At 48.7% G+C, this 24,085-nt stretch overlaps 1 protein-coding gene across 3 annotated transcripts in view; it reads left to right on the top strand.

Moving 5' to 3' along the window:
* KIF26B (kinesin family member 26B) overlaps positions 1 to 24,085 on the top strand; it is a 444,934-nt gene that overhangs the window by 301,592 nt on the left and 119,257 nt on the right. For all 3 annotated transcript variants that reach the window (XM_078077887.1, XM_036100240.2, XM_078077888.1), the window contains one exon: positions 2,670 to 2,853. In XM_078077887.1, the coding sequence (XP_077934013.1) occupies positions 2,670 to 2,853 (184 nt within the window). The remainder of the gene's footprint in view (positions 1 to 2,669; positions 2,854 to 24,085) is intronic.

The following is a 24,085-nucleotide window of genomic DNA, read 5'->3' as shown; positions in this document are numbered from 1 at the left end:
TACGTATGGGTGCAGCCATCTTTGGAAAGTACAGTCTGCCACGGTGCGGAGTTCCTGTGGTAACATTTGAAGAAAGCTTTGAAGGAGGTAAGGGAATGAGCCATGTGCCTTGCTCGGCCTGGGGCAGAGTGTTCCAGGCTAAGGCAGGGGCCTGTGCAAAGGCCCTGCAGCGGGAGTGTACCAGGAGTGTTTGGAGGCTAGTATGGCTGGATCAGAGTAATTGAAGACGAGAATAGTAGGAAAAGTGGTCTGAGATAGGAGGGAGGATATATGGGAGGCCTTATAGGTCACTGTAATTACTTTGGCTTTTACTATGAGAGGAGAAGCAGAATGGGGGAGTTGTGTTTTATGAGCAGTTATGTTTTAAAAGACCCACTCTGACAACCATGTGGAAAACAGCCTGGGCGGTGGGGGTGTGGGCTGGGGGGCGACAGAGGAAGGGAGACGAGTCAGGAGACTCTTCTAGGAACCCAGGCAAGAGGGGTTAGTGGCTCAGATGGACAGAGTGGCAGTCAAGGCGGTGACAGGCGATGGATCATGGACGCATTCTGGAGTTCAGCCCATATGGTTTCCTGATGGATCGGCTGCCTGGTGTGCGAGAAAGAGGAGTCAGACATGTCGGGGCTGTTCCACGGATGGAACTGTCATTTTCTGGAAGAGGGAAGGCCAAGGACCCACAGCTTTTCAGGAAAAGATCAAGAATTTAGTGTCTAAGTCCGAGACACCGATTAGAGATCCAAATGGAATTGTTGAGGGGGTAGTTGGATAAATAAATACAGAGATCCAGAGAGAGGTCTAAGCTGGAAATAAAAATTTAGGGGTCACGGGCATTGCGATGTTATTTAAATGGTGCTCTTGGGAGATAATAGCCAGAGACTGAGGGTAGACATGAAGAGGACCGAGGACTGAGCCCTGAGGCATCCTGCCGCTGAGGCAAGGGGAAGAAACCAGCCAAGAAAACCAGAAAAGCATGGCCAGGAATGTCCTAGAAGCCTCAGGAAGAAGGTACAAGAAAGCGAAGGATATAATCGGTGCTCTGATGGGTCAGGAGAGATGGGGCTGAGAACCACGCCACTGAGCTACTGTGCAGGTCGTCCCAGCCGGGACAAGAGCAGCTGGGGGTCGGACCCCCCACTGGAATGAGCTCAGAGGCAGGGGAAGGAGAGGAACCAGAGAAAACAAGGATAGACAACTCTTGCCCTGAGTTTTGTGCAAAGATGAACAAAGAAAGAGAACGGGAGCTGGCTGCGGAAAAAGAACCAAAAAGAGGTTTTGTATTTTTCCTTTAAGGTGGGAGAAACTACAGCAGGCTTGTATGCTGTTGGGAATGATCCGGGATTTTCCAGAGTGAAAATCTGGCATTGTAGGAGAGAGAGGAGGGAATCCTGGGGTGATGTCCTTGGGAGGGCCCTGCATATGCTTTAACTTCCAGGACCCTCACTCTCCTCCTCTTCAGGGTCTGTGAGTGGGGCGTGGGTGGGCGTGGATGGTAGACTAAAGAAAAAGGAAGAAGCCAGCAGCCTGCTATCTCTGGAATTAATCCAGAAGTGGGTATATCAGTGTCTCTGCAATAACTTGGCCTCGTGGCCACTTGCTTTGATTTCTTCCCACCCACCCCCACCACCACTCGCTATAATATGGTGTAACTGTTGCAGAACATTTGTGTGGTGGGAGATGATATGTGAACCCCCAACACTATTAATGATGCCGGCAACCTCCTTCCCGCCTTTCCCCATCTGCCCTCTCTGTACCACCTTTGCTGGCTCTGACCCTCACCCCTGCTGCTTGCCCGTGTATTGCATTTTTTTTTAAAGATTTTATTTATTTGAGAGAGAGAGAGAGAGAGCACAAGCAGGAGGGAGGGACAGAGGGAGAGGGAGAAGCAGGCTCCCTGCTCAGGGGGAGCAGGGAGTCTGACGCGATGCGGGGCTCTGTCCCAGGACCCTGAGATCATGACCTGAGCCGAAGGCAGACGCTTCACGGACTGAGCCACCCAGGCGCCCCCATGAATTGGGTTTTGTATCAAAAGACCACCCTGCACGAAGCCCGTTTTCCACAGGCGCAGCCCATAGTCTCAGCACCATACACCGTGGCTGGACTCTTCTGATTTGGTGTTACATTTCCAAAACCAGGTTGATTTATTTTTCCCCGTGGTCCTGGCCTGTGTGTTTTTCTTCCTCAGCCACACACGGAGTGTGCTTGATTGGTCGCCACACGGTTCTTCATCAGGCTGGTTGGGATTTTACAAGGTGTTTGAATTTCTAAATAACTCATAAGGCCTCTCACACTTGAGTTCATACCAGAGAAGTTGTGGGATGATTAACCTCATAGATGCTGTTTTTGCCCAAAGACGACCAGCTGTATTCACGCTTAGGCTGAGTGTGGATCGCAAACAAGTCTTTAGAAACCGTGATTGTAGAACCGTGCAATTGTATGTTTGTTTTTTCCCCCTTCTGTATAAGTGATTGGGTGGCTCACTAGGTTTACTGCGCTGTAGTAAGGGGCCGCTTCTGAGCCCCCGGAGGATGAACAGGGAACTATCTAACTTCAGGAAGAACTGGGGGTTCTTTAAGGGAAAGTGGCTAAATAAAGTGATCCTGGCATATCTGATTGGACATTGGACCATACTTGCCCCTCATTGTCCCTCTTCTGCATTTTTTTCCTTCCAGAGCTGCCCAGAAGTTAAATCTGTCTTCTAAAAAGAAGAAACACCGACCTTCCACCTCGTGTGTGGCCGAGCCCCCTCTCTTTGCCACCAGCTTCAGCGGTATTCTGCAGACCTGCCCTCCGCCGGCCCCACCCTGTCTGCTGCGGGCCGTCAGCAAGGTGAAGGACACGCCAGGCCTGGGCAAGGTAGGAGCTCGGCGGACGGGGCTGTGCACAAGGGGTAAGAAGGGCACGAGGAGCCCAGTTTGGCTGTTAAAACGAGAGGGTGATGGGGAGAATAGGAGACAAGCTTAAATTCACTTGGAAGGACCGTAAACTTTTCTTTAGTTACATGCATTGCGTTGCAAATGAAGACATTCAAATTACTGGAGATCTGATTGGGTTTGGGCAGGAAGAACCAGCTGTGCGGTGTGGGACAGGACTGTAACCATCTGAAGACAAGACACAGAGACACAAAAGGCAGTGGGCAGAGGCAGGGGCCCAGGGAAGACACACCTCCCCAGAAAGAGGCCCGCCAACAGGCCAAGGTTATCAGGAGATGCGGCTCAGCTGGGTTCGGGGTAACTTTGTTCTCAGGCATCACCCCCAAACTCTCTGTGCTGACATGGGCGTCTGGGTAAAGTCACCGGACTTCAAAGTCTTGCCCTCCAGTTAGGAAACACTCTGGGGCTTATAAGAACATTGAGCTCCAGGAAGGTGGTTGTTGCCTTTCTTTCCTTTCCGTCGGAAGTAGGACGGGGCACACAACCTCGCCGGTGCCTCGCCGACTTCACATGGTCCGCCCCGGCTTCTTTCTGGAAAGTTGCAGGTCTGGCTGAAGGGGGCGGCTGCTATGCTATGAGGACCCAGCTCTTACTGTCACCATTCCCCTTTCCCCTTGACCCCCAGACTCTGCTGTTCAGGTTCATGGTCTTCCCGTAACTCGGAGTCCTTCTGGAGTTTGGGACCCTCTGCCCCTTCTTCTCCTCCCAGTTTCTCTGCCTCCTCCCAAGCTCTCCCCCACCTCAATTTCACCAGCCCATTGGGAAAGTATTAACATGCTCTGTTACTCTTCCCAACGGCATTTAAACTTTAAGATTATGTTGAATAGATCAATGCTTACTCCAGTGGAGAGCATCCAGTTCCGGAATGTTCCATGGCATGGGGCAGGGTAGGCAGTTGTGTGCTGATGGTTTTTCCAGCCCTGAAGCAAAGTAGGCAAGAAGGCTGCAGGGCTGCCCTGGCCTCACCAGCCAGGACGGAGATGGTGAAAACCCTACGGATCAGGATCCCTGTCTAGGGAAGTACTCACGGGGGAGCCGCTGAGGGAGAGCAGGGACACCCTCACTGGGGTAATTATGGGTGGTTAACATGCTACCTTCTGGGGAGGGTGGGCACAAGTAACTGCAGGGTGTTAAAATCTTCTCCTTTCTTTTTAATCGTGCTAAGATACATGTAACATAAAATTTATCATCTGAGCCATTTTTTAAGTGTATGTGGGCTTTTGTTTTGCTAAGTAGTTTGGAACTTTAATACCAGAGCTGAACTGTCCTGGACGATATGGAGTTAGCATTGTAGGCTCCTTTTCTCACTTTCTGAGCCCACATCCAACTTCTCCTCTGAACAAATGTGAACAAATATTAAATGTTATCACTTTGAGGACACGAGATTATTAGCCAACCTGGCCTACTCATATACCCCAACATAGCCCTATCCAGGATACCTCAGAATGAACCACATAAGAAACTGCCTCCCTGCATCTTTAACAGTGGTCCTCTCTGTGGTTCCTATAAGGGTCAGGGTAGCTCCATCTTCAGGTAGGCCTGGACCCCAAGCCACGGGCCTCCTGTCCTCTCCTGCCCCATCCCTAACCCCCCTCCCTGCAATTCTGAGACAACGGGACCAGGTCACCAAGGGACTGAACCAACAGAAAGAGTGTCACCAGCCAAGAGGATGACCCAGCACTTGCATCAAAATAGTTTGGAGGGCACTGGTCAGATATAAGCAGACTAGATATTATTCTACACACATAAGTAGGATTATAAATAAGATAAGCAGGAGTAAGACCAGGTATAACCACAATTAAGGTTATAATTGTTAGTAAACAAAAGCATGCAAACACACTTATTTTTTTAATGGAAGATATCCTCTGTCTCATGCATTTGCAATCCCATATGCTTCTTTGAGTGGGAGAGAAAGGGGTGATGGGGGCCATTAACTGGCCAGGAAGGGCAGGAGGTACTGAGTGTGTCTGAGGAAGTGTGTCATGGATGGGCCCATCAGATTGGGCGTTCCAGAAGGTGACGGAGGTGGCAGCTGTCTGCCGAGCATGGTGGGGGGCCGTGGTGGGAGGAAGTGGCCGTGGGAGGGAGGGACTTGGGAAGGGAGTAGTAATCATATACTCCTTGAAACGGGGTGTATGGCAGAAACGAGAGCTTGATAAGAACTCGCATCCTGCCGCCTCCTCCGCACAGTGCTGGGGGGCCTGGACCTGCCGTAGGGGCGCTCATCTCCCACATCCCCGCTCTCACCCCCCTGCTGCCTCACCGTGAGGAGCTGCAGTCCTTACCCATACGGAAGGATTCATTCCCATCAATGTAGCTCTGTTGCAGAACTTGCATATTAACATCTCTAAGAAATACAGTGGAGTTTAATATGGAACATAACTGCTGCTATATATAAATCTATAGGTTGGAAGTAGGGAAGCTTCATGGAATTGCCAGAAGCAACTTAATTATTTACACCTGAGGTGGGGGTGGGGTGCAAACCCAGCTCAACCCTGACCTCTTGTGCCTCAGCCACCCCAGGACTTCCTCGGAAGACCTGGGCATGGAAGAGGCGGATGGGTTTATCTAGAGAAAGCCTCTCATTTAGCAAACAAGGTAACTGAGGCCCCCAGAGGGTAAGAGATCTCCCAGTGCCTCCTGAGTCAGGAGCATTAAGCCATTTTATTTTCTAGGTCTCGCTGGGCTGCCACTAGATATACATGACCTTTAAAATTTGAGGGTGGAGTCAAGAATGTGAGGGGGCCGCGGGGGTCACAAAATAACCTTGGGCTCCAGTTGTCTTCATCCAGTGGAGGCTGGGCGAGAAAGGGCGGGTGGAGCAGCCAAGAGCAGACCCACAGTGAGATCAGAGGAGCTCCATGGTGCTCCCTGCTGGTGTCAGCTGCTCCCCAGACCCTCCACCCAGGGTCCCTGCAGCCACTGAGCACCGCTTGAGGCAAGAGCTCTTCCGGACGCCAAGGTGACTGAAGGATTTGCAGTGACTTCAATGTACTTGGAGCTGCAGTTCAGCAAACACAGGAAACACCCTGACATTGTCAGCACCTGGCACTCTCTTGGGCACACTGCAAATATTCGTTGGGCATCTGTTATGTGTCAGGCATGGTGCTAGGCACTAGGCTTGCAGTCATGGACACACAAGGCAGAATGCCAGTCCTTACGGCACTTATAGCCTTGTGCATTATTCCAGTCAGTCTTAGAAATCTCACCAGTTTGGGGCACCTGGATGGCTCAGTCAGTTAAGCATCTGACTCTTGATTTCGGCTCAGGTCATGATTTCAGGGCCGTGAGATGGAGCCCCGTGATGGGCTCCATGCTGGGCATGGAACCTGCTTGAGAGTCTCTCTCTCCCTCTGCTCTCCTTCTGCCCTTCCCTCCCTGCTCATGCACATGTGCACATGAACACGTGTGCATGCACACGCTCTCTCTCTAAAAAAAAAAAAAAAAACTCACCAATTTGGACCAAAATGAAGGACAATCTGATTTAAGGAAAAGTTGGAATTACTTCCAAGTAATATAAACAAAGCTATACTAAATGGTCTTGTAGAGACATTCTTAATGAATAGATAAAAATGATTAGTGGATGAAAGCAGCTTAGTCCCCATTTATATTTCACTGATTTAGCTTATATGTAAATTATACCTCTAATCTGTCTGAAAATGGCTCCTTCTCCTAGTCAGTAAATGCTCTTCGTGAAATTTGTTTGCACAATTAATTAACATCCATGTTTAAGGTTCATTTGTTAGTTGTCACAGCTTAATGTCAGAGCTCTGTGTCTTGGATTACAAGCTTCTAGAGCAAATCATGTTATCTGTTTAGCTCACTGAGTGTGTGGTTCTGCTGCCATGCCTCCCATGTGCAGCGCTCTTGAAGGCGAGACTGGTAATGGTGATAGTCATGTCCACCAGTACGTTGGCTAGTTCTCCTCTTCCCAGAAGAATATCTGAAGGGAAATCCATGAAGCGTGAAGGCGGAAAGGAGCCTTCTTTTTCCTTTAGAACCTCCGGGAATGCCTCCAAAGCACGGAATGAGAAGCGCTCAGCCCATTTTCCCCCAGTTTGTGTTTTGGGAATATAAGAAAACTCTTACAGGTGAGTGCTAGCAGCAAGAGAACAGACTCTACAGAATATAGAAAGATCACAGAAAATTGGATGGAGCGATCATGAAGAGGCATGATGGAAAGTTAAGCTGGGACAGGTTGGGAAGGGCTTGTCATACTTGATTCACTCAGCGAATATCTGTAGAAGTCCTGCGTCCCAGCAGGGCACAGGACAGTGGAGCTGGTTGGCTGCTCTGTGCACATCCCTGTAAAGGAAGGGGGGGGTGTCCTGATTTCCATGAACTCGAGGCTCCTGTAAAGATGTTTGCCTGGCATGCAGCCTCAGCCACCACTCCTGTATCCTCCATGCTGTTTCCTGCTCCCGGGGATCCCCGCTAAGGCATCCCCGCGTGGTGTCCATGTGGTGGCTCCCCCTCACCATCCGCCCACACCCATCTGTGCGTTTCTCAGATCTTCCCCAAAATCTCTCTTCTTTGGGCCGTGCAGCCCGGAGGCAGGTGACTTGGTGGAGTCTTCAGAGTTTCGATTTAGAAATAGACTTGCTTGCCTGGCTGGATTATGTCTCCTGTGCAGTAAAGGCTGTGGCTGTTTGTTCTTTTCAGCCCTTAATTTTAAGCCATCTGTATTGTATTCAACACTATTTTTCAAGCCCGGTAGCAGCATATTTTGACCTGTTAAAAGGTATGTGTTCTAAATAATCTCTCTCTCTGTCACACACATACACACACACACACACACACACACAACTTGGCCAGTGTTACCACTAGGTCCTACATTGTCTAGATTTAGCTTCATTCTAAACTGTGTCTTGTTTGATGTGGAAGTTCATAGCATAGGAAAAAAATAAAAGAACCATGTGAGCTTCTTAGTGGAGACTATTTTTCCTTTACAGATTTATAAGCCTTTTTACAGTCAAAGCCATTCGATTACAGGCACACCTCAGAGATATCGCACGTTCGGTTCCAGACCATTACAGTAAAAGCAAAGATCACAGTAAAGTTGGCCAAATGATTTTTTTTGTTTCCCAGCACATTTAAAAGTTATGTTTATATGATACTGTGGTCTATTAGGTGTGCAGTAGCATTATGTCTAAAAAAACAATGCACATACCTTAATTAAAACTACTTTATTGCTTAAAAATGCTACCCATCTGAGATTTCAGCAAGTTGTAATCTTTTCGCTGCTGGAGGGTCTGTCTCCATGGTGGTGGCTGCTGACTACCCAGGGTGGTGGGCGCTGAAGGTTGGGGTGACCATGGCAATTTCTTAAAATAAGACAACAATGAAGTTCGCCTCATCGATTGACGCTTCCTTTCATGGAGGATTTCTCTGTAGCATGTGATGCTATTTGATAGCATTGGACCCATAGGAAAACTTCTTCCAGAATTAGAGTCAGTCCTCTCAAAACCTGCTGCAGATTTATCAACTCAGTTTCTCGAATATTCTAAGTCCTTCATTGTCATTTCAGCCATCTTCATGGCATCTTCACCAGGAGTATATTCCATCTCAGGAACCACTTTCTTTGCGCACCTGTTCAGGTTTCATCATGAGATTGCAGCCCGTCAGTCCCGTCTTCAGGCTCCACTCCTGATTCTAGTTCTCCTGCTCTTTCCTCCCCATCTGCAGTGACTTCCTCCCCTGAAGTCTTGAGCCCCTCAAAGTCACCCGGCTTCTTCCAAACTCCTGTTAATGTTGATATTTTGATTTCTTCCCATGAATCACAAATATTCTTAATGGTATCTAGGATGGTGAATCCTTTCCAGAAGGCTTTCAATTTACTTTGCCCCGATCCATCAGAAGAATCACTATCTATGGCAGCTGTAGTCTTACAAAATGTATTTTTTCAATAATAAGACTTGAAACCTTGATCCATGGGCTTAGAATGGATGTTGTGTTAGCGGTCATGAAAACAAGCTAATCTCGTTGTCCATCTCCACCAGAGATCTTGGGTGCCCAGGTGCATTGTCAGTGAGCAGTAATGTTTTGAAAGGAATCTTTTTTCTGAGCAGTAGGTCCCAACAGTGGGCTTGAAATCTTCAGTAAACCATGTCGTAAATAGATGTGCTGTCATCCAGGCTTTGTTGTTCTGGTCATAGAGCACAGGCAGAGTAGATTTAGCATCATTCGTAAGGGTCCTAGGATTTCTGGAATGGCAACAGAGTGCTGGTTTTACCTTAAAGTCACCAGCTGCACGAGCCCCTAACAGGAGAGTCAGCCTGTCCTTTGAAGCTTTGAAGCCAGGCATTGACCTCTCCTCTCTGGCTATGAAAGTTCTAGATGACATCTTCTTCCAGAATAAGGCTGTTTCGTCTACATTGAAATCTGATGTTGAGTGTGGCCTCCTTCATGAATTCGCATAGCTGGATCTTCTGGAGAACTTGCTGCAGCTTCTCCATCAGCGCTTGCTGCTTCACCTTGCACTTCTGTAGAGACGACTTCTTTCCTGAAACCTCATGAACCAACCCCTGCCAGCTTCAGACTTTTCTTCTGCGGCTCCCTCACCTCTCTGAGACTTCCCAGAGTTGAGGAGAGTCAGGGCCTTGCTCTGGGTTGGGCTTTGGCTTAAGGGAATGTCGTGGCTGTTTGGTCTTCTATCCAGACCACTGAAACGTTCGCCATATGAACAGTAAGGCCTTCTTCTTCTTTCCCTTTCTTATCGTCCATGTGTTCACTGGAGTAGCACTTGTCACTTCCTTCAGGAACTTTCCCTTTGCTTTCACAGCTTGGCTCTTGCTTGGCGCAAGAGGCCTAGCTTCCACCCGATGTCAGCTTCGACACACCTTCCCCACTCAGCTGAATCACATCTAGCGTTTGATTTAAAGTGAGAGACATACGGCTCTTCCTTTCACCTGAACACTTTAGAGGCTACTGGAGGGTTATTAATTGGCCTAATTTCAATTTTGTTGTGCCTCAGGGAACAGGGAGGCCCAAGGAGAGAGAGAGAGACCAGGGAATGGCCATGTGGTGGAGCAGTCGGAACACACACGATATTTATCGATCAGGTCACCGTTGTATATGGGCACAGTGTGTGGTGCCCCAACTACAATAGTAACAAAGATCACAGATCACCACAACAAACATATGAAAAAGTTTGAAATATTGGGAGAATTAGCAAAATGTGACACACAGACAGGCAGTGAGCAGGTGCTATTGGAAAAATGGTGCCAGGAGACTCACCACGAACCTTCAATAAAAAACACAATGCCTGTGCAGTGAAGTTAAATGAAGCACAATGAAATGAGGTCTGCCCGTACTGAACCCCTGTGATATTGTAGGGAAGAGGAAGCCGAGATTTCTGACATTCTGATTACAAGATGAAAACAACAAGACAGACAAATTTGATAAAAATCAGATTTTTAAAAGGTATTCATGTAGCTCTTATTTATTCAACAAGTAGAAATGGCTGGTGTATCTCTCCCTCATTCAGGAAGTGATGCCGGGTTATGTGGAGGAGAATTTCATGCCTTCCAGCCCACCAAGGTCCAGGTTATTTAAACAGTATGCAAATTGTCAAATTCCTCATTATCGTTTCTATCATTCCTCATCCTGAAACTCTATTGGAGAGAACGGGAAAGACTTGAGCCAGCCTTTGACATTCATTTCAAGCATATATAAATGATAGAAAACTCCGGACTCCACTACTCACCAGTGACTATTCCATCCTTAAGAGCTACAGATGGGAAAAGTGACTTGTGAGCTCTCTATTTCAGTGTGCTGGAGGGGGGCAGGAGCAGGGGGAAGAATGTGTAAATAATACTGCATAAATAATACAAAATAATTCATCAGGACGGCTAGTCTGATAGCTTTGTAAATTAAATTGTCAGCTCTTCTGGGGAGTAAACGCATGTGACCTTCTACTCCCTAATTACAGATACTCCTTTCTATGCTCTGCTGGTTTTGCTTGAGTCTGCTAAGCTCTTGTCTTTGGAGTTGGTTTTCTGTCCTTCCATTCTTTCTTATTCTGACCCCTCCTCCAGGCTGCATCTGAGGAAAGGAGGCTTGGAGAAAACTTTCTGACTCATTCACCTAGGTGGGCCCTTTCCACTCCCCCACCCCTCCTACCCCATGCAGAGGTTTCCGCAGTCCTAGCGCCCTCCCATCCCAGACACCCAGGGCTTCTCCAAGGGCCCAGCTGCTTCTGGAGCAAACCCAGATGCCCTCAGTCATGGGGGCTTTTGTCTACACCTCCTGCCATGCCACTCTCACATTTAGCAGCTTTCATTCTTGCAGATGAGAGGGAAGTATTAGAAGATGTTCTCCATTAAAGGCCACTGGACAGAAAGAGTCCAGGTAAAACACGTGTAAGGAAAGTGGGGTGCCATTTTGCTTTTCATTACTAGTGTGATTGCCTTTAATACTGCTGGTCAACTCATATGGAGGTAATTTTTCGTTGCTTTTATTATCAGAAGGAAAATTAGAAGGGTAAGCAGCACATTTCAGCTTCATTTAGATCTGATTTTGGACAGGAGGGTGCATTACCATATATAAAATACTCCATTTGGGGCTCTCTTTGCCCAAGTTATCTACAAAGAGCCAACTGGATGAAATGGTTCTTGGGTAAGCAGGGAGGAATAGTTGGGTCTGCAGCCCGGAATTACCTGTCTTATGTCTCAGTCCATTATTATGTGTTCAGAGCACAGGAAAGGGAAGAGATTTGTAGGTCCATTTTCTTCATAGAGCTTCTACATTTTCCAGTCCTCTGAACTTCTGCCTGCCTTAGGTGGAGCGGGGGTCTTCTGAAACCTTCTGGTTCAAGCTCCAGAGATGTGAATCCCCCAGACAGCAATCTCCATGGCCACGCTGTAGAAGAGATCTCTGTGGGCAAGCTAGCTTTCCATTCCTTGCATTCCTGGTGAAATAGCCTTCTTGGTTTCTCTCACTAGGTTGCACATTTCTTGGGGGAAGGGAATCATGTTCTTTCCATCTTTGTACCCCTTCAGTGCCAGCTTCCATGAGGGACGCTCAAAACTTGTTGAACATTCACATAATCCTGGTTAGAGCCTGGGAGGTTCTGATTGGGTGTTCGGCATGTGAAGGATCTGTCCTGCATGGTGAACGCTGTGCAGAGGAGGCAGAAACATCGAGAACATCCAGATGACAAAGACCCTGGAGGTCCTTGCCCCACTTACTCTGCACCATGTATGTTGCCCCGGGAGAGCAACATCCGTGAGAAGATGCTGCCTTGTGTTCGCACCCTGGCAGAAGGCAAAGGCACTGGACACCCCTCACTGAGGAAGCTTCTGGAACATCATTTCGTCACATCCTCTCCTTGTGACTCTCAGGAAACCGAGGCCCAACAAGGTGAAGTAACTTATCAACCCATTTATGTGGGAGAAGAGAGAAGTTTTAACTTAGGAAGCTGATCAGTCATGAAGACTTTAAGGCATAATTTGCAAGAGAGATTGTTTATCTTTTTCCCCATTTTGTGATTTTCAGCCTCAAATCTACTGGCTTTTTTTTAGGGTATTTTTTTTAAAGATATTATGGAGATGGTAGGCGTTGTATGTATGTATGTGTGTGGACATGCAAGCATATAGAAAGAGAAAGAGGAAGGTGATTTTTCTAAGGGGACTTTTTAAAGGCTAAAAACCTGTGCCATAATTGGATAGGTTTGGGGCCTCCTGGAATACCTGTAATCCTAATTAGCATCCTGACTTATGGAATGAAAGCACAAGATAAAATGAGGGAATTCTCTCTGGGATAAATGCCACGTTCTCAATTAACCAAAGGGCAATAAGATGGATTATAATGCCAGAATAGGGCTTTTGATCATTCTTTGTCCAAAAACCACATTTTGGTCAGGCTCAGCACAATGAGACAATTACTGATATCAAAAGAATGGGAATAGTAGGTGTATTTTAAGCTAACATTTCTCGCATCTTATCTTTCTATGTCTTTCTCTTGCTAATGGCTGCAAGGAAAGTTAATCATGATTTGCTATAATTATCCCATTAAAGTGGGATTGATAGTAATGCTTTATAAAAAATGGTGAGTCCAAACTGCTGAGTTAATTAGAAAGTTTTCCTTTGTGTCTCAGAGTAAGAAATGCTGTTCTGGCTTCCTGAATGACTTGCATAACAAAATATTTGAATTCCTTTCCAATGCTTCATTGAACTAAAATGAATCATTATGGAGGAGGGAAGTCATTCTGATACATTCTTAAAAGCAAACCATAATTTTCTTTAGATTTTTAAATAGTTCCTCAATTAAAAGTCCTCTGACTACTCATTCTCTCCCATTGCTTTACGGGTCCATCTTAGCTCTGTTCTGTAATACCCTCTGAGCCCACTGGGCTGCTAACCAAAATACCATATAGACTGGGGCTGAAACAAAAACTTACTTCTCACAGTTTTGGAGACTGAGAAGCCCAAGGTCAGGGTGCTGGCCGATCTGGGGTCCGGGGAGAGCTCCCTTCCTGGCATGCACATGGTGGTCATCTTGTCATACCTCATATGGGAGATGGGAGAGGAGAGAGGGTGAGGAAGCTCTCTCATCTCTTCTTATAATGGCACTCATCCCATCGGTGAGAGCTCCCCCCTCATGACCTAATTACCCCCAGAGGCCCGACCTCCTAATGCCATTACCTGGGGATTAACATCTCAACATAGGAATTTGGGAGGCACACCAACCTGCAGTCCACAACACTGGCCTCTAAATTCCAGCATTGAATTTGAGTACTTGACTTCCCAGATAAACAACCAGAAATAGAACCATTATAGTAGCATTTAGTGCTGGGGACAGGATTCCTTTCAAATTCTTCTCCTGTTCCCTTGGTCTGCTCTGTGCTCCATGCCACAGCCAACCACTCAGGTAGACATTTTCTCCACTTGGAGCTGAGATCTCTTTACCACCACCAGTGAGATATTTGGTGGATTCTTTAGTGGGGCACTGTACCAGCTTTGGCAACCAGAAACTTTTTCTTGCTGAGACCAGTGATGGTAAAATCAGTCTCTTTCCCAGTGCTAGCTCCTTCTGTTTGCAAACTCAGTTCTCCTATTCCAGAGTGTGTGAGCTTGCTGGCAGAGAGCACTCTTGCCTGCTCCATCCCAATGCTCCCAGGTGGTCCGCCGACCAGGGGGGCCCTGTAATAAATGCTCCACCCCCACCCCAGAGCAGCACCACCTGCACTGCACTGAAGACCCCGCTTATCTGTGAAAATGGGCGGGCACAACCCTTAGACCGGAGCAGTTCAGGCCAGTGTGGGGCGAAAGGCAGAGGACCGAGACCGTGTCATGAGTTTGGTTCAGCCATAGTGATGGATAAGCTGCTGGCAGCCAGGCACTAGGAAAGCCTTGGGTGTGTTGTGGGGCGAGGTGAGAACAGGATCAGGCAGGTGTGTTCCCTCCAGACACACCTCCAGCCATCATCACCACACAAAGCTGTTTCTCTCTCAGCCTTGAAACAGGGAGCCCTCTATGGAATCTTGTGACTTGTTTGCAGGGAAAAAAGGGACTCTTTTCTCCCAAGGGTTATTTCCTTCAGCTGCTTGGCCAGATGCTCCCCCACCACCCCACCGTTGATTTGGGGAAAGAGGAGTAAGAGCCTTTGGGAATGCCTCACCCCGTGGATGAGCTGAGAGCAGGACTTGCTGCTCTGCCTGCTTCCCACTCCATCCCCTACTCTGTAAAAAGTGGGAAAAGTAGCACCCTCATAGGACTCGAGGACAAATAGAGCCATTCAGACCACCACCGTCTACACAGCCCTGGACTCGGCTGTGTGCTCTGGTTACAAGTGCAAGTGGTAAGGTGCCGCATGAGGAGGGGACGCAGGAAGCCCAGCCCAGGAGGGGACGCAGCAAGCAAAAGACCATGAACACACCTCCCCCGGAAAGCTTGCTCTCATCTACAGGTCTGCTCAGCCTTCGCTTGGCTGGTTCCTGCCCATCCAATGGATATTGTGGGAACTCCGTTTCCTTGGGGAAGATTTCCCTGGTTAGGGGCCCTAATTTTCTCTTCTTTGTATCTATCACCCTTTGGATGACCGATCTCCATAATTCAGTGTTTAATGGATCTCTGTTGACTATAAACTTCTGGATGGCAGGGTCACCTTTCTCTTGTCCCCCTTCAAATCCAGAACACTACTCAGTAAATGGTGCTCAGTAAATGGTAGGTATGTTACGTTCTCAGGGAAGCCGAACCAACAGGATGTGTGTGTGCATGTGCGTGTATATGCATACACATGCACATATACATATATAGAGAGATCAGCTGTGGAGGCTGGCAAGTCCCAGGTAGAGACCCACGGGAGAGCTGCAGTTCGAGTCCAAAGCAGTCTGCTGGCAGAATTCCCTCTGCCTCCAGGGAGGTCAGTCTTTTTCTAGTAAGGCTTCAGCTCACTGGATGAGGCCCAACCACAACATGGAGGGTAATCTGCTTTACTCAAAGTCTACTGACTTAAATGTTAATCTCACCTAAAAAAACACTGAAACTTTTAAAATAATGTTTGACAAACATCTGGGTACCCTGGCCCAGCCAAACTGACACATAACTTACCATCACGTATGTGAAATAGTGGAGGATGGAATCATGACCTTGGTCTCCATTGTCCTGTGGTGATCCTTCTCTTCTGTGTGTGATGCCTACAGCTTCTGTCATCTGGATCCCCTCCCTTGACCTTCAACATAGCCCTGAGAGGTGGGCAGCAGGGAGGATGTGGGCAGAGTTGACCCTACTCGTGGACAAGGGCACTGAGATTCAGAGAGGACAAGAGAATGACCAGAGGTGACACGGCTTTTCCGAGCGGATGGGGAGACCCTGCATCTTGTCTCCAGTGTTCTCTTCCTGATCATACAACAGAGATTGGCTGTTTCCTTGTGCCGGGCACTGGTAAATCCTCATTTCCGCCCTGTGGGGGGCGTCTATGATAATCACCCGTCTTTTACATCCCAGGAAGCTGGGACGGATTCGAGGTATCTGCCCAAGGTCACAGACCCGATCCATGATGGAGCTGGGGCACGAAGCCCCATTCCGCGACTTGCTCTCCACACCACTACACGATACTGTCTCTCCACACACTTCCTGTGTCGCCGTTTGGTTTCAGAAAAGTCCCGGTGTGCAGATGTCCCCCGCTGCGGGGCTGCAGCTGCTTGTGTGGGGCGGTGGACCCGGGGCCGGGGCAGGCGTGGGGCGGGCCTCCTCTGCTTCCAGAGTCCCACCACTGCCCCCCTCCCTCATCATCTTGGAGAGCTTCGTACTTGTCACTGTGTTGCGTTATCCCTTGTACTGAAAGCTACACTGGTACAGATCGCCTTCTGCGGTTTCCGTGCAGTAAAGATAAATTACCAGTGAAAGTCAATTAATATTCAGGATGATATTTAAAGGCCCAAACAAATGAACAAACAGAAACCTGTTCTGAATTCCGTGGGAGAAAGAGCCCTTGCATGTCAGCCCTGCTCCAGAGTAGTGAGAACTCAGGGCCAGAGCTCGGTGGGGACGGGACCCCTGGAGCTGACTGGATATTTAACCCCACCCTGACCACATCGAGCTATCCAGGTGATTCAGTCCCACGAGAGTTCTGTGTCTAGAACACCAGATCAGTGACAGTAGAAACGGCTGAGTTTCAACTTTTGTTAAAAGACGTCTATCTTGAGTGTGCGTTGAGCTGTGGTCCCCAGAGGCAGTGTGAGGAGAAGACCCACCCTGAGCCCCTTGTGCCTGCCCTCCCTGATGGCCACCGCTCCTGCTTTTCCCTCACCGTGGGCCATGTGTGCACACGCACTTGCTCCTCCAGATGTGGCTAAATGCCTGCTTCCGTCATATCCTGTATCCACCCCAAGCCGGCTCCCTCTCCTCTCTGACGTTCTGTGCCGTGCTGACCCCCAGAACAGATTCTGCTCCTTAACCACCTCCCGCCTTACATCGCCTTCATTGTGTTACAGGTATAGCTTGTCTCCTCCACCGAGTCTGTTGTCTGCGTGAGGGTTTACACTGCTTTCATGCCCCCCAAATGCTTAGCTACACGCCTGGCAGGTAGAACCCATTGAACTGAAAGACATTAAAATACAGAGTAAAGGGACACCCCGGCGGCTCAGTTGGTTAGGTGTCGGGACTCTTGGTTTCGGCTCAGGTCATGATCTCAGGGTCATGACATCAAGCCACTTGTTGGACTCTGTGCTGAACTCGGAGCCTGCTTGGGATTCTCTCTCTCCCTCTGCCTCTCCCCCTGCTTGCATGCTCTCTTTCTTTAATAAATAAAAAATAGAGAGAGTATAACGATTTCATTTAATGATTATTTCTTCTGCTTTTGCCTCCTTCATTCCTCATTCATTTATCCACCATCCACTCACCCGCGTGTCTGTCCACCAGGTGATGAATACGGCATGCATTGCAGACCTGCTATGTCGTGGTTACTTTGCGGACACACAGATGAGTTCAAAATGACCTCTGTCCTTAAGAATCCCAGAAATTGCTATTTAAGAGAGCTAAAAATCATTCTAGGTAGACAATGCAAACTAAAAATACCTATTATTATTATTATCATCGCCACACTGGCTTATCATGGCAGACGAGGCTGAAATTCGTGCAAGATAATAGGCTTCCCGGCGAGTTTTCTCCCTTACTCCTTTCTACTGAGTACACTCTAATATTCCTGCAGGATTCATATTGCATCGTGATGACAACTGATAGAGCAGCAGGCAGGAAAGGATGTACTTTTGTTTCATTTTTTAACACACTGGTGTACTATTGCAATTCCCCTGCAATTAGTTTGTATGAATGAATCATGGTGGCATGTGAAGCAATTGTATTCACACAGACTCTTTCTCAGGAGAACTCACACATCCTTTGCTGACAGAGAAAATTCTGCTGAAAGCACATGCTATGGAAGTTGTACTTTGCCCCTCCGAGGTGGGGTGAAGAGAGGGGCTTTGTTCAAGGTCATATAGAATGCCGGCTCCCACTCCAGGTTGTGCCTTCCTACCTTGCAAAATTCCAGTGTTGCCTCCTTTCCTTTGGGAATGCTCCTGTTATGATGGGAGACTGGCATCCATGATGGGTCAGGTTCTGAAGTTATCTTGCAAAATATGTGTACTCACAGGGGGTGTGGTCTGGAGTGGGGAGGGGATAAGGGGAGCAAAAGAGAATGGAAGGGGTTTTGTATGAATTAGAAGTCTTTTTAGTTTCAAGCAACAGAAGCGCAAACTGTCAGAAACTGGAAATGATGAGGGGTATTGGCAGCTCCTGGAACCAGACCATGAGATCAGGGAGCTCTGGAGTGAGGAAGTGCTGAGTGCTTCATACTCGCTCTCTCTGTCTTCAGTTCAGACCAGCTTTTGCCTCACCCAGCTGCTAACAGCTCTCAAGTATCATTCTTACGGTTTCCACCAGACCAGACAGGGTCCGATCTTCTCTGGCCCTAAGCTCGAAATTCTAGGCAAAAGCTGGTGTTGGCCCAGGTTGAGCATGGGAGGACTAAGAAAGTGGCTGCTCCCACTGGGCTGGAGTGAGGAGGAATGTGTCCAAGTAGAAGACGATGCTGTCCTACAAGAAGGAGACAAATGAAGGTCATCCCCTGCATTTATGGGTGCTTTGCAGGAAGCATGAATGAGCACTTAGAAGGAACGGTCAATGCAGGGGATGATGTTCCTTAAATTCAAATGCGACCCATGTCAGACCCAAGCAGTATTTATTGAGCCTTTGCTATGTGCTTGTGAAATAAGGATTTCTTTGGGAGTTCATGTTGTGGACCACTATTTCACAATCATTAAGCAGTTTCTAGGGGAGAAGAGTGATGTGTGTATTCAAGAGAGTTTAGAGCAAAGCCGCCATGCAGAGAGTAGCCCAGGGAGTGAAACAGGTGATGGGCATTGGGAAGAAAATCTAAGGCCTTGGAGACCTTGGAGGAGGACCTGGGTGTGGCTATGCCAGGGAACACCAACGTCCTTGTGGATTGTGGATCTCGGAGGAGATGGACACACAGCCCTGAGTCAGATCTCCAGCTTGCAGGACGTCTAGATGGGTAGTCTCATCTCCACCAGTTAATGCTGGCCACGATCTGCTTCCTCTGTAGGACAAATGTTGCACAGAAATGCCTGGATTTCAGCCACATCAATCTTTATGAAAATGTTCATTTCTACTTTTATCCATTCCCACGGTGGCTCAGCACGGCCATCCCATTTCCCTAGCAGTGGGGAGCTCCTGGCCAGAACGCACAGGCTGCCAAGTTAACCCTTGTAAGATTACATGGTGAAACATACAGATGCTTGGTGGTGGTCTCACTCATTCCACAAACACTCTGAGCCCATTCCAGAGTACCAGGCACTGTGGGGGAGACAACTTGCTATGCAATGGGAGCAAAACAGACGTGGGATTTTTTTTTTTTTTTAATTTTAGATTTCTAGAATTTTCCAAATCACTTGAATAGTATCAATAATTGGTATTCATGTGTATTCATCTTTAGTCAGCAGAACAACTGAACAGGTTCATAGATTTTAAGTGGACGTGAAGCCTGAGAAAGGCTGCAGATCTCTTTAAAGAGGGATAGCCAGAGGCGGCTCTCAGCGTCTTCGCTTTTCCCATCACCACCGGCAGTGTGATGAGTTGGGGATGTGTAGGTCAGTGAAGTGGACAGAACGTGGAATTAGAGGACATGCATTGGAATCCCAGCTCTCCTCTTATATTTGCCGGGTGACCCCAGGGAGGTGTCGTAGTCTGTTCAGGCTTTTAAACAACAGAAATTTACTTCTCTCAGCCCCGGAGGCTGGAAGTCTGAGATCAGGGTACCCGTGTGGTCTGGTGGGGCCCACCCCTGGGTTACAGATTTCTTGTACCCTCCTGTGTGGCAGAATGGGCTGGGGGACTCTGTGGGGTCCCCTTTATAAGAGCACTAGCTTCATTCATGGGGGTGCCACCCTCATGACCTGATCACCCCCCAGAGGCCCCCACCTCCTAAATCCATCACCTTGGGGGTTAGGTTTCAACATACAAATTCAGAAAGGACACAAACATTCAGTCCATAGCAGAAAGATACTTATTTCTCTGGGCCCTGAGTTCCTTATCTGTGAAATGAGAAAGTAATCATTCTTCCTCACAAGGTCATTGTAAGTGTCGGATGACTGTGCAGGGCACATGGCCGGCTTTGGGCTGTGGGAAAGCCTCTTCCGTGGGTCCTGTGGAGCTCAGGGTGTGACGTTCCAGACCAGGGAAGCTGGAACCCAGATTCCTGATGATCCGTGGGTGTGGAAGCTTTGGGTGGTTGTTCAAGAGATGGGTACAGGGGGATGGGAGTCCATGCTTACTTAGGTCTGAAACTAGGATTTAAACAATAAGGGGAAGAAGCACGGGTCAGGTATAGATATTTTTGAGTAAATGTCCAAGTTGAGGCCAATCTCAGAGAATGTTCATCCAACCAGAGGGGAGACGTTCAGCCAACAGCCACGGTCAAGGGGCCAAGGGCTGGCACTGGGGGGAGTGACAGAAGCTCTTCCCAGGAGGCTGGTCACTGGCAACCCTGGGTTTCAGGGACAAGAAACCCATCTTAGGTACCAAAAAGGCCCCTGACTCTTAGAAAGCTAGGGTCCAAGGATCGGAGCCAGGACCGCATGAACTGCCTAGATGCTGGCCCAGCAGGTGACCCCCGGCAGCTTCTCGGGTTTCTCTTGTGAAGGAAGCCGTGGTTCCCAGGCCCAGCCCTGGACGGAGCCTGGATTATGTCCACAGCTACCCTGCCGTGGGTCCAACCCAGATTCTTCACAGTGCTCCCATCCAGCTAATCACACAATCCCCAGTCAAGCTGTCCCTTGCCTGTCTTCGAAAATCCAAATTACTCAGTCCCGCCCTCCAGCTCCACCCCTGCCCCTCAGGGACTGGTTTCCAGTGCTGTAAGGAGGGCCCTCTTCCTCTGGCTTCCAGGCCTTTGGCCATGCCACTCCCATCCCCCACCCCACCTTCCTTGGCTCTTCATTCACCTTTCTCCTTCAGACTTGAATTTGGGTGTTGTTCCCCGCAGGAAGTTTCCCTCAGTCTCCCAAGGCCTCTTGCTGGCCCCACAGCACCCTTGTGGGGGTTCCAACTCTGCATTTATTCTGCTGTGTTGAGTTTGGCCTACTGCCAGACCCCACAGTTCTCTGCAGGGGAGATTGGGCCTGACCACGCCCCATCCAGGGCAGAGATTGCGTCTGACCACGCCCCACCTGGGGCGGAGATTGTGTCTGACCACGCCCCATCCCCAGTCCCTGCCTGCACCAGGTGGGTGCTGCATAAATGTTCGCTCAGGATCAGAGACAGAAAGGTGCAGGGACAGGGTACCCACTGGGTCCTTTTCCTGCCTGCCCTCTCCAGAGCAGCCACCTTTTACTTGAATAACAACGTAATACTTGGGAAAGACACACTTATTTGCAAGGCAAAATGCATGACCTTGTCACTCAGAAGACCTCCATCCCAGGGTCTCACTTAGCCCTGGGCTTGAGTAGTGCTGATAAGGGGAGAAGGTTAGTCAGGCATTTCTGTCTAGGTGATTTAGTTTTACAGAAGATGCTCTCAAATCTTCAGTGGGAGTCGAGGCAGAATTTTTATCAGATTATAAGAATATCAGCACATCATTATGCTACTCATGCTGGAAGCTATTAAGTGTTTTCTCTGAGCCTTGGCATATGCAGGCTCATAGGACTTAAATTACAATTTAAGGAATTCTGTTTTTACTACCAAATGGACAGTGACTGACAACGGGTTTTGTTTTCTTCTTGGGTTCAGCCATTCTTTTTTTTTTTTTTTTTTTTTTTTTTACATTTTGGTGCCAGACAAGAGATTTTGATGCCACATCATGCCCTCTATCTGCTCATCTGCCCTTGGCTGGGCCAGGGATGCTCACCTCCCTGTCACTGGTTGCCCTTAACAAATGCTGTTTGTCCCTTGAGGCTCGGCTCCCACGTGACCTGCCACCTGCAGCCCCTCCCACTTGAACCACCTGCATGAGCTGGGCGTGCGTCCCATGCGGACCGTGAACTGTGGAGGAAGGGGCTGTATCTTTAGTTACCTCTCGTGGTACATATTCATCTGAACACGCAGAGCTCCATCGCTTCAGTGCATCGAGCATCTGCTGTTTGCAGTCTGCCCTCTTGGAAGGAGACCCAGACGCCCCCAAGATGCAGACCTGGCCTTTACTTAAGAGCTTTCCTTCTGGTTAAGACAGGAGGAAGACTGAGCTCTGCGTGTGATGCCGGGCCCACAACCTGCTATTCCCTTTCCTTCCTGTGAATGAAAACGTAGCTTATAGTTTTACTTCATTTTAATTCTGCCGTGATACTTGTTTTAAAATTCAGAGATCACCGGATGTTAATCCTCCTATTATCTCCTGTTGCTAATTATATTAGAAGGACAAAGAGGGAACTTGGATTTTGTGATGCTTTCACAGAGTACAGAGGCTTAAAACATCTCACTTAGACTTCACCGAGGTTCTCGGGAACCCTTCCGTTTCTGGGAAAATGCAAACGTGTCAAACCTGGCAGTCTCCCCCTCCCGAGGAAATCTGACATGTGAATCTCAGGTTGTTAGACCTGCTGTCAGAGGAGCTGTCTGCCCCGGAGCATCCTTCCCTCTGGCCGCCTGCAGCCTCTCTCTGCCGCCCCTTGCCCCCTGTCCTGACAGGGTTTTTGTCAGATGAGGGGGACCAGCCTCTCCACCTCGGTAGCCTCCCCGAGACACCCCTGGGCTCTGGAATGAACACATTCTGGACTTCTGGGTCTCACCTTCAAACCCCCAGTCCCCAAGGGGAGCAGAGCTGTACCCTCCTTGTCCCAGGGGAGGCCGGATTGGCAGCAGCCTATGCAGACACAATCAACAGAGGGGGGGCCCAGCCCCTTTGGGGGAAACCAGAGCTGCCCCCCGAGGTTCGCCGGGTGCTCTGGGGAGCTGGGAAGCTTTTCAGCTCGTGGGCGGCTGTTTGTCATGAGGGGCATTCAGCACACGGGAGGCAGTGCGGAAACCCAGCAGCACAAAGCGATTTCCAGCTGGATCGTGGCTGATGAATAATGAAACAGCAATGGTGCAGCCGCGAGCTGACAGTAAGTAGGTGGCGGAAGGGGAGAGCTGGACATTTGCGGAGCCATTTGGTGGATGTGTTGCTCCCCTCCGGGGGAAGAGCAGACCTGAAAGAGAGAGGCAGAGTTGTCTGTCTGCACACGAAAACCAGGTTAGGGAACTGTTGTTGCCGCTGAGGGGCGGGTGGGTTCCTCTGCAGAGAACCTCTCGACCTGTCTGTAATTCTGACTCGACGTTGATATTTGCATCCCTGCTGACAAGGGGAGAACATTCCTATTTCTGCTGTGACGATAATAGCCACTAATACTTACGTAGTGCTAACTGTGCAAAGTGCTGTGCTAAGTGCTTTACATACATTGGCTCATTTGCATACACAATACATCTATATAACTAATCATTTGCATACACAATGCATTTTCATACATTGGCTCATTTACATACATAATACATATATAATGTTTGCATACATTAACTCATTTATATACACAATCCATTTGCATACTGTCTTAGTCTGTTTGGGCTGTTATAATGGAATACCACAGACTGGGGGGAGGCCTACACAGCAAACACTTATTTCTCACAGAAAGTTCTGGAGGCTGGAATCCAAGATGAAGGTGCGGGCAGATCTGGTGTCTGGTGCGAGCCCACTTCTTGCTTCGTAGATGGCCATCTTACCCTGTGTCCCCACGCGGTGGGAAGGGAAGGGAGCTCTCCGGGGGCTCTTCTGTGAGGGCACTCACCCCATTCCTGAGAGCTCCACCCTCACGACTCATCCCCTCCCCAAGGCCCCACCTCCAAACACCACTGTGGGCTAGGTTTTCAGCCCCTGAATTTTGGGGGGACACAAACGTTTGTTTGGTCCATAACACACATAATACATTTACATATATTAACTCATTTCAATCACCTATTTTACTGATGAGGAAACTGAGTCACAGGGAATCCCATGCCTGGGGTCGCAGGGGTCAGCGCTGGCTCCAGAGTCTCAGCTCCTGACTGCCCAGCGCGCCGCTCATGCGGCTCTGGCGGTTTGGTTTGGATCATCCCCTAGCTGGGCACCTGTCACCAGCTATTACGTGTGTGGGTGCCCTGTGGTTTGCTAGGTGTCCGTCAGCCCGCCTC

This window comes from Halichoerus grypus, chromosome 7 (assembly GCF_964656455.1).
Source record: "Halichoerus grypus chromosome 7, mHalGry1.hap1.1, whole genome shotgun sequence".
Taxonomy (NCBI): Eukaryota; Metazoa; Chordata; class Mammalia; order Carnivora; family Phocidae; genus Halichoerus; species Halichoerus grypus.
The sequence above is the reverse complement of the archived record's forward strand: the minus strand, read 5'-3'. Positions and strand labels throughout refer to the sequence as shown.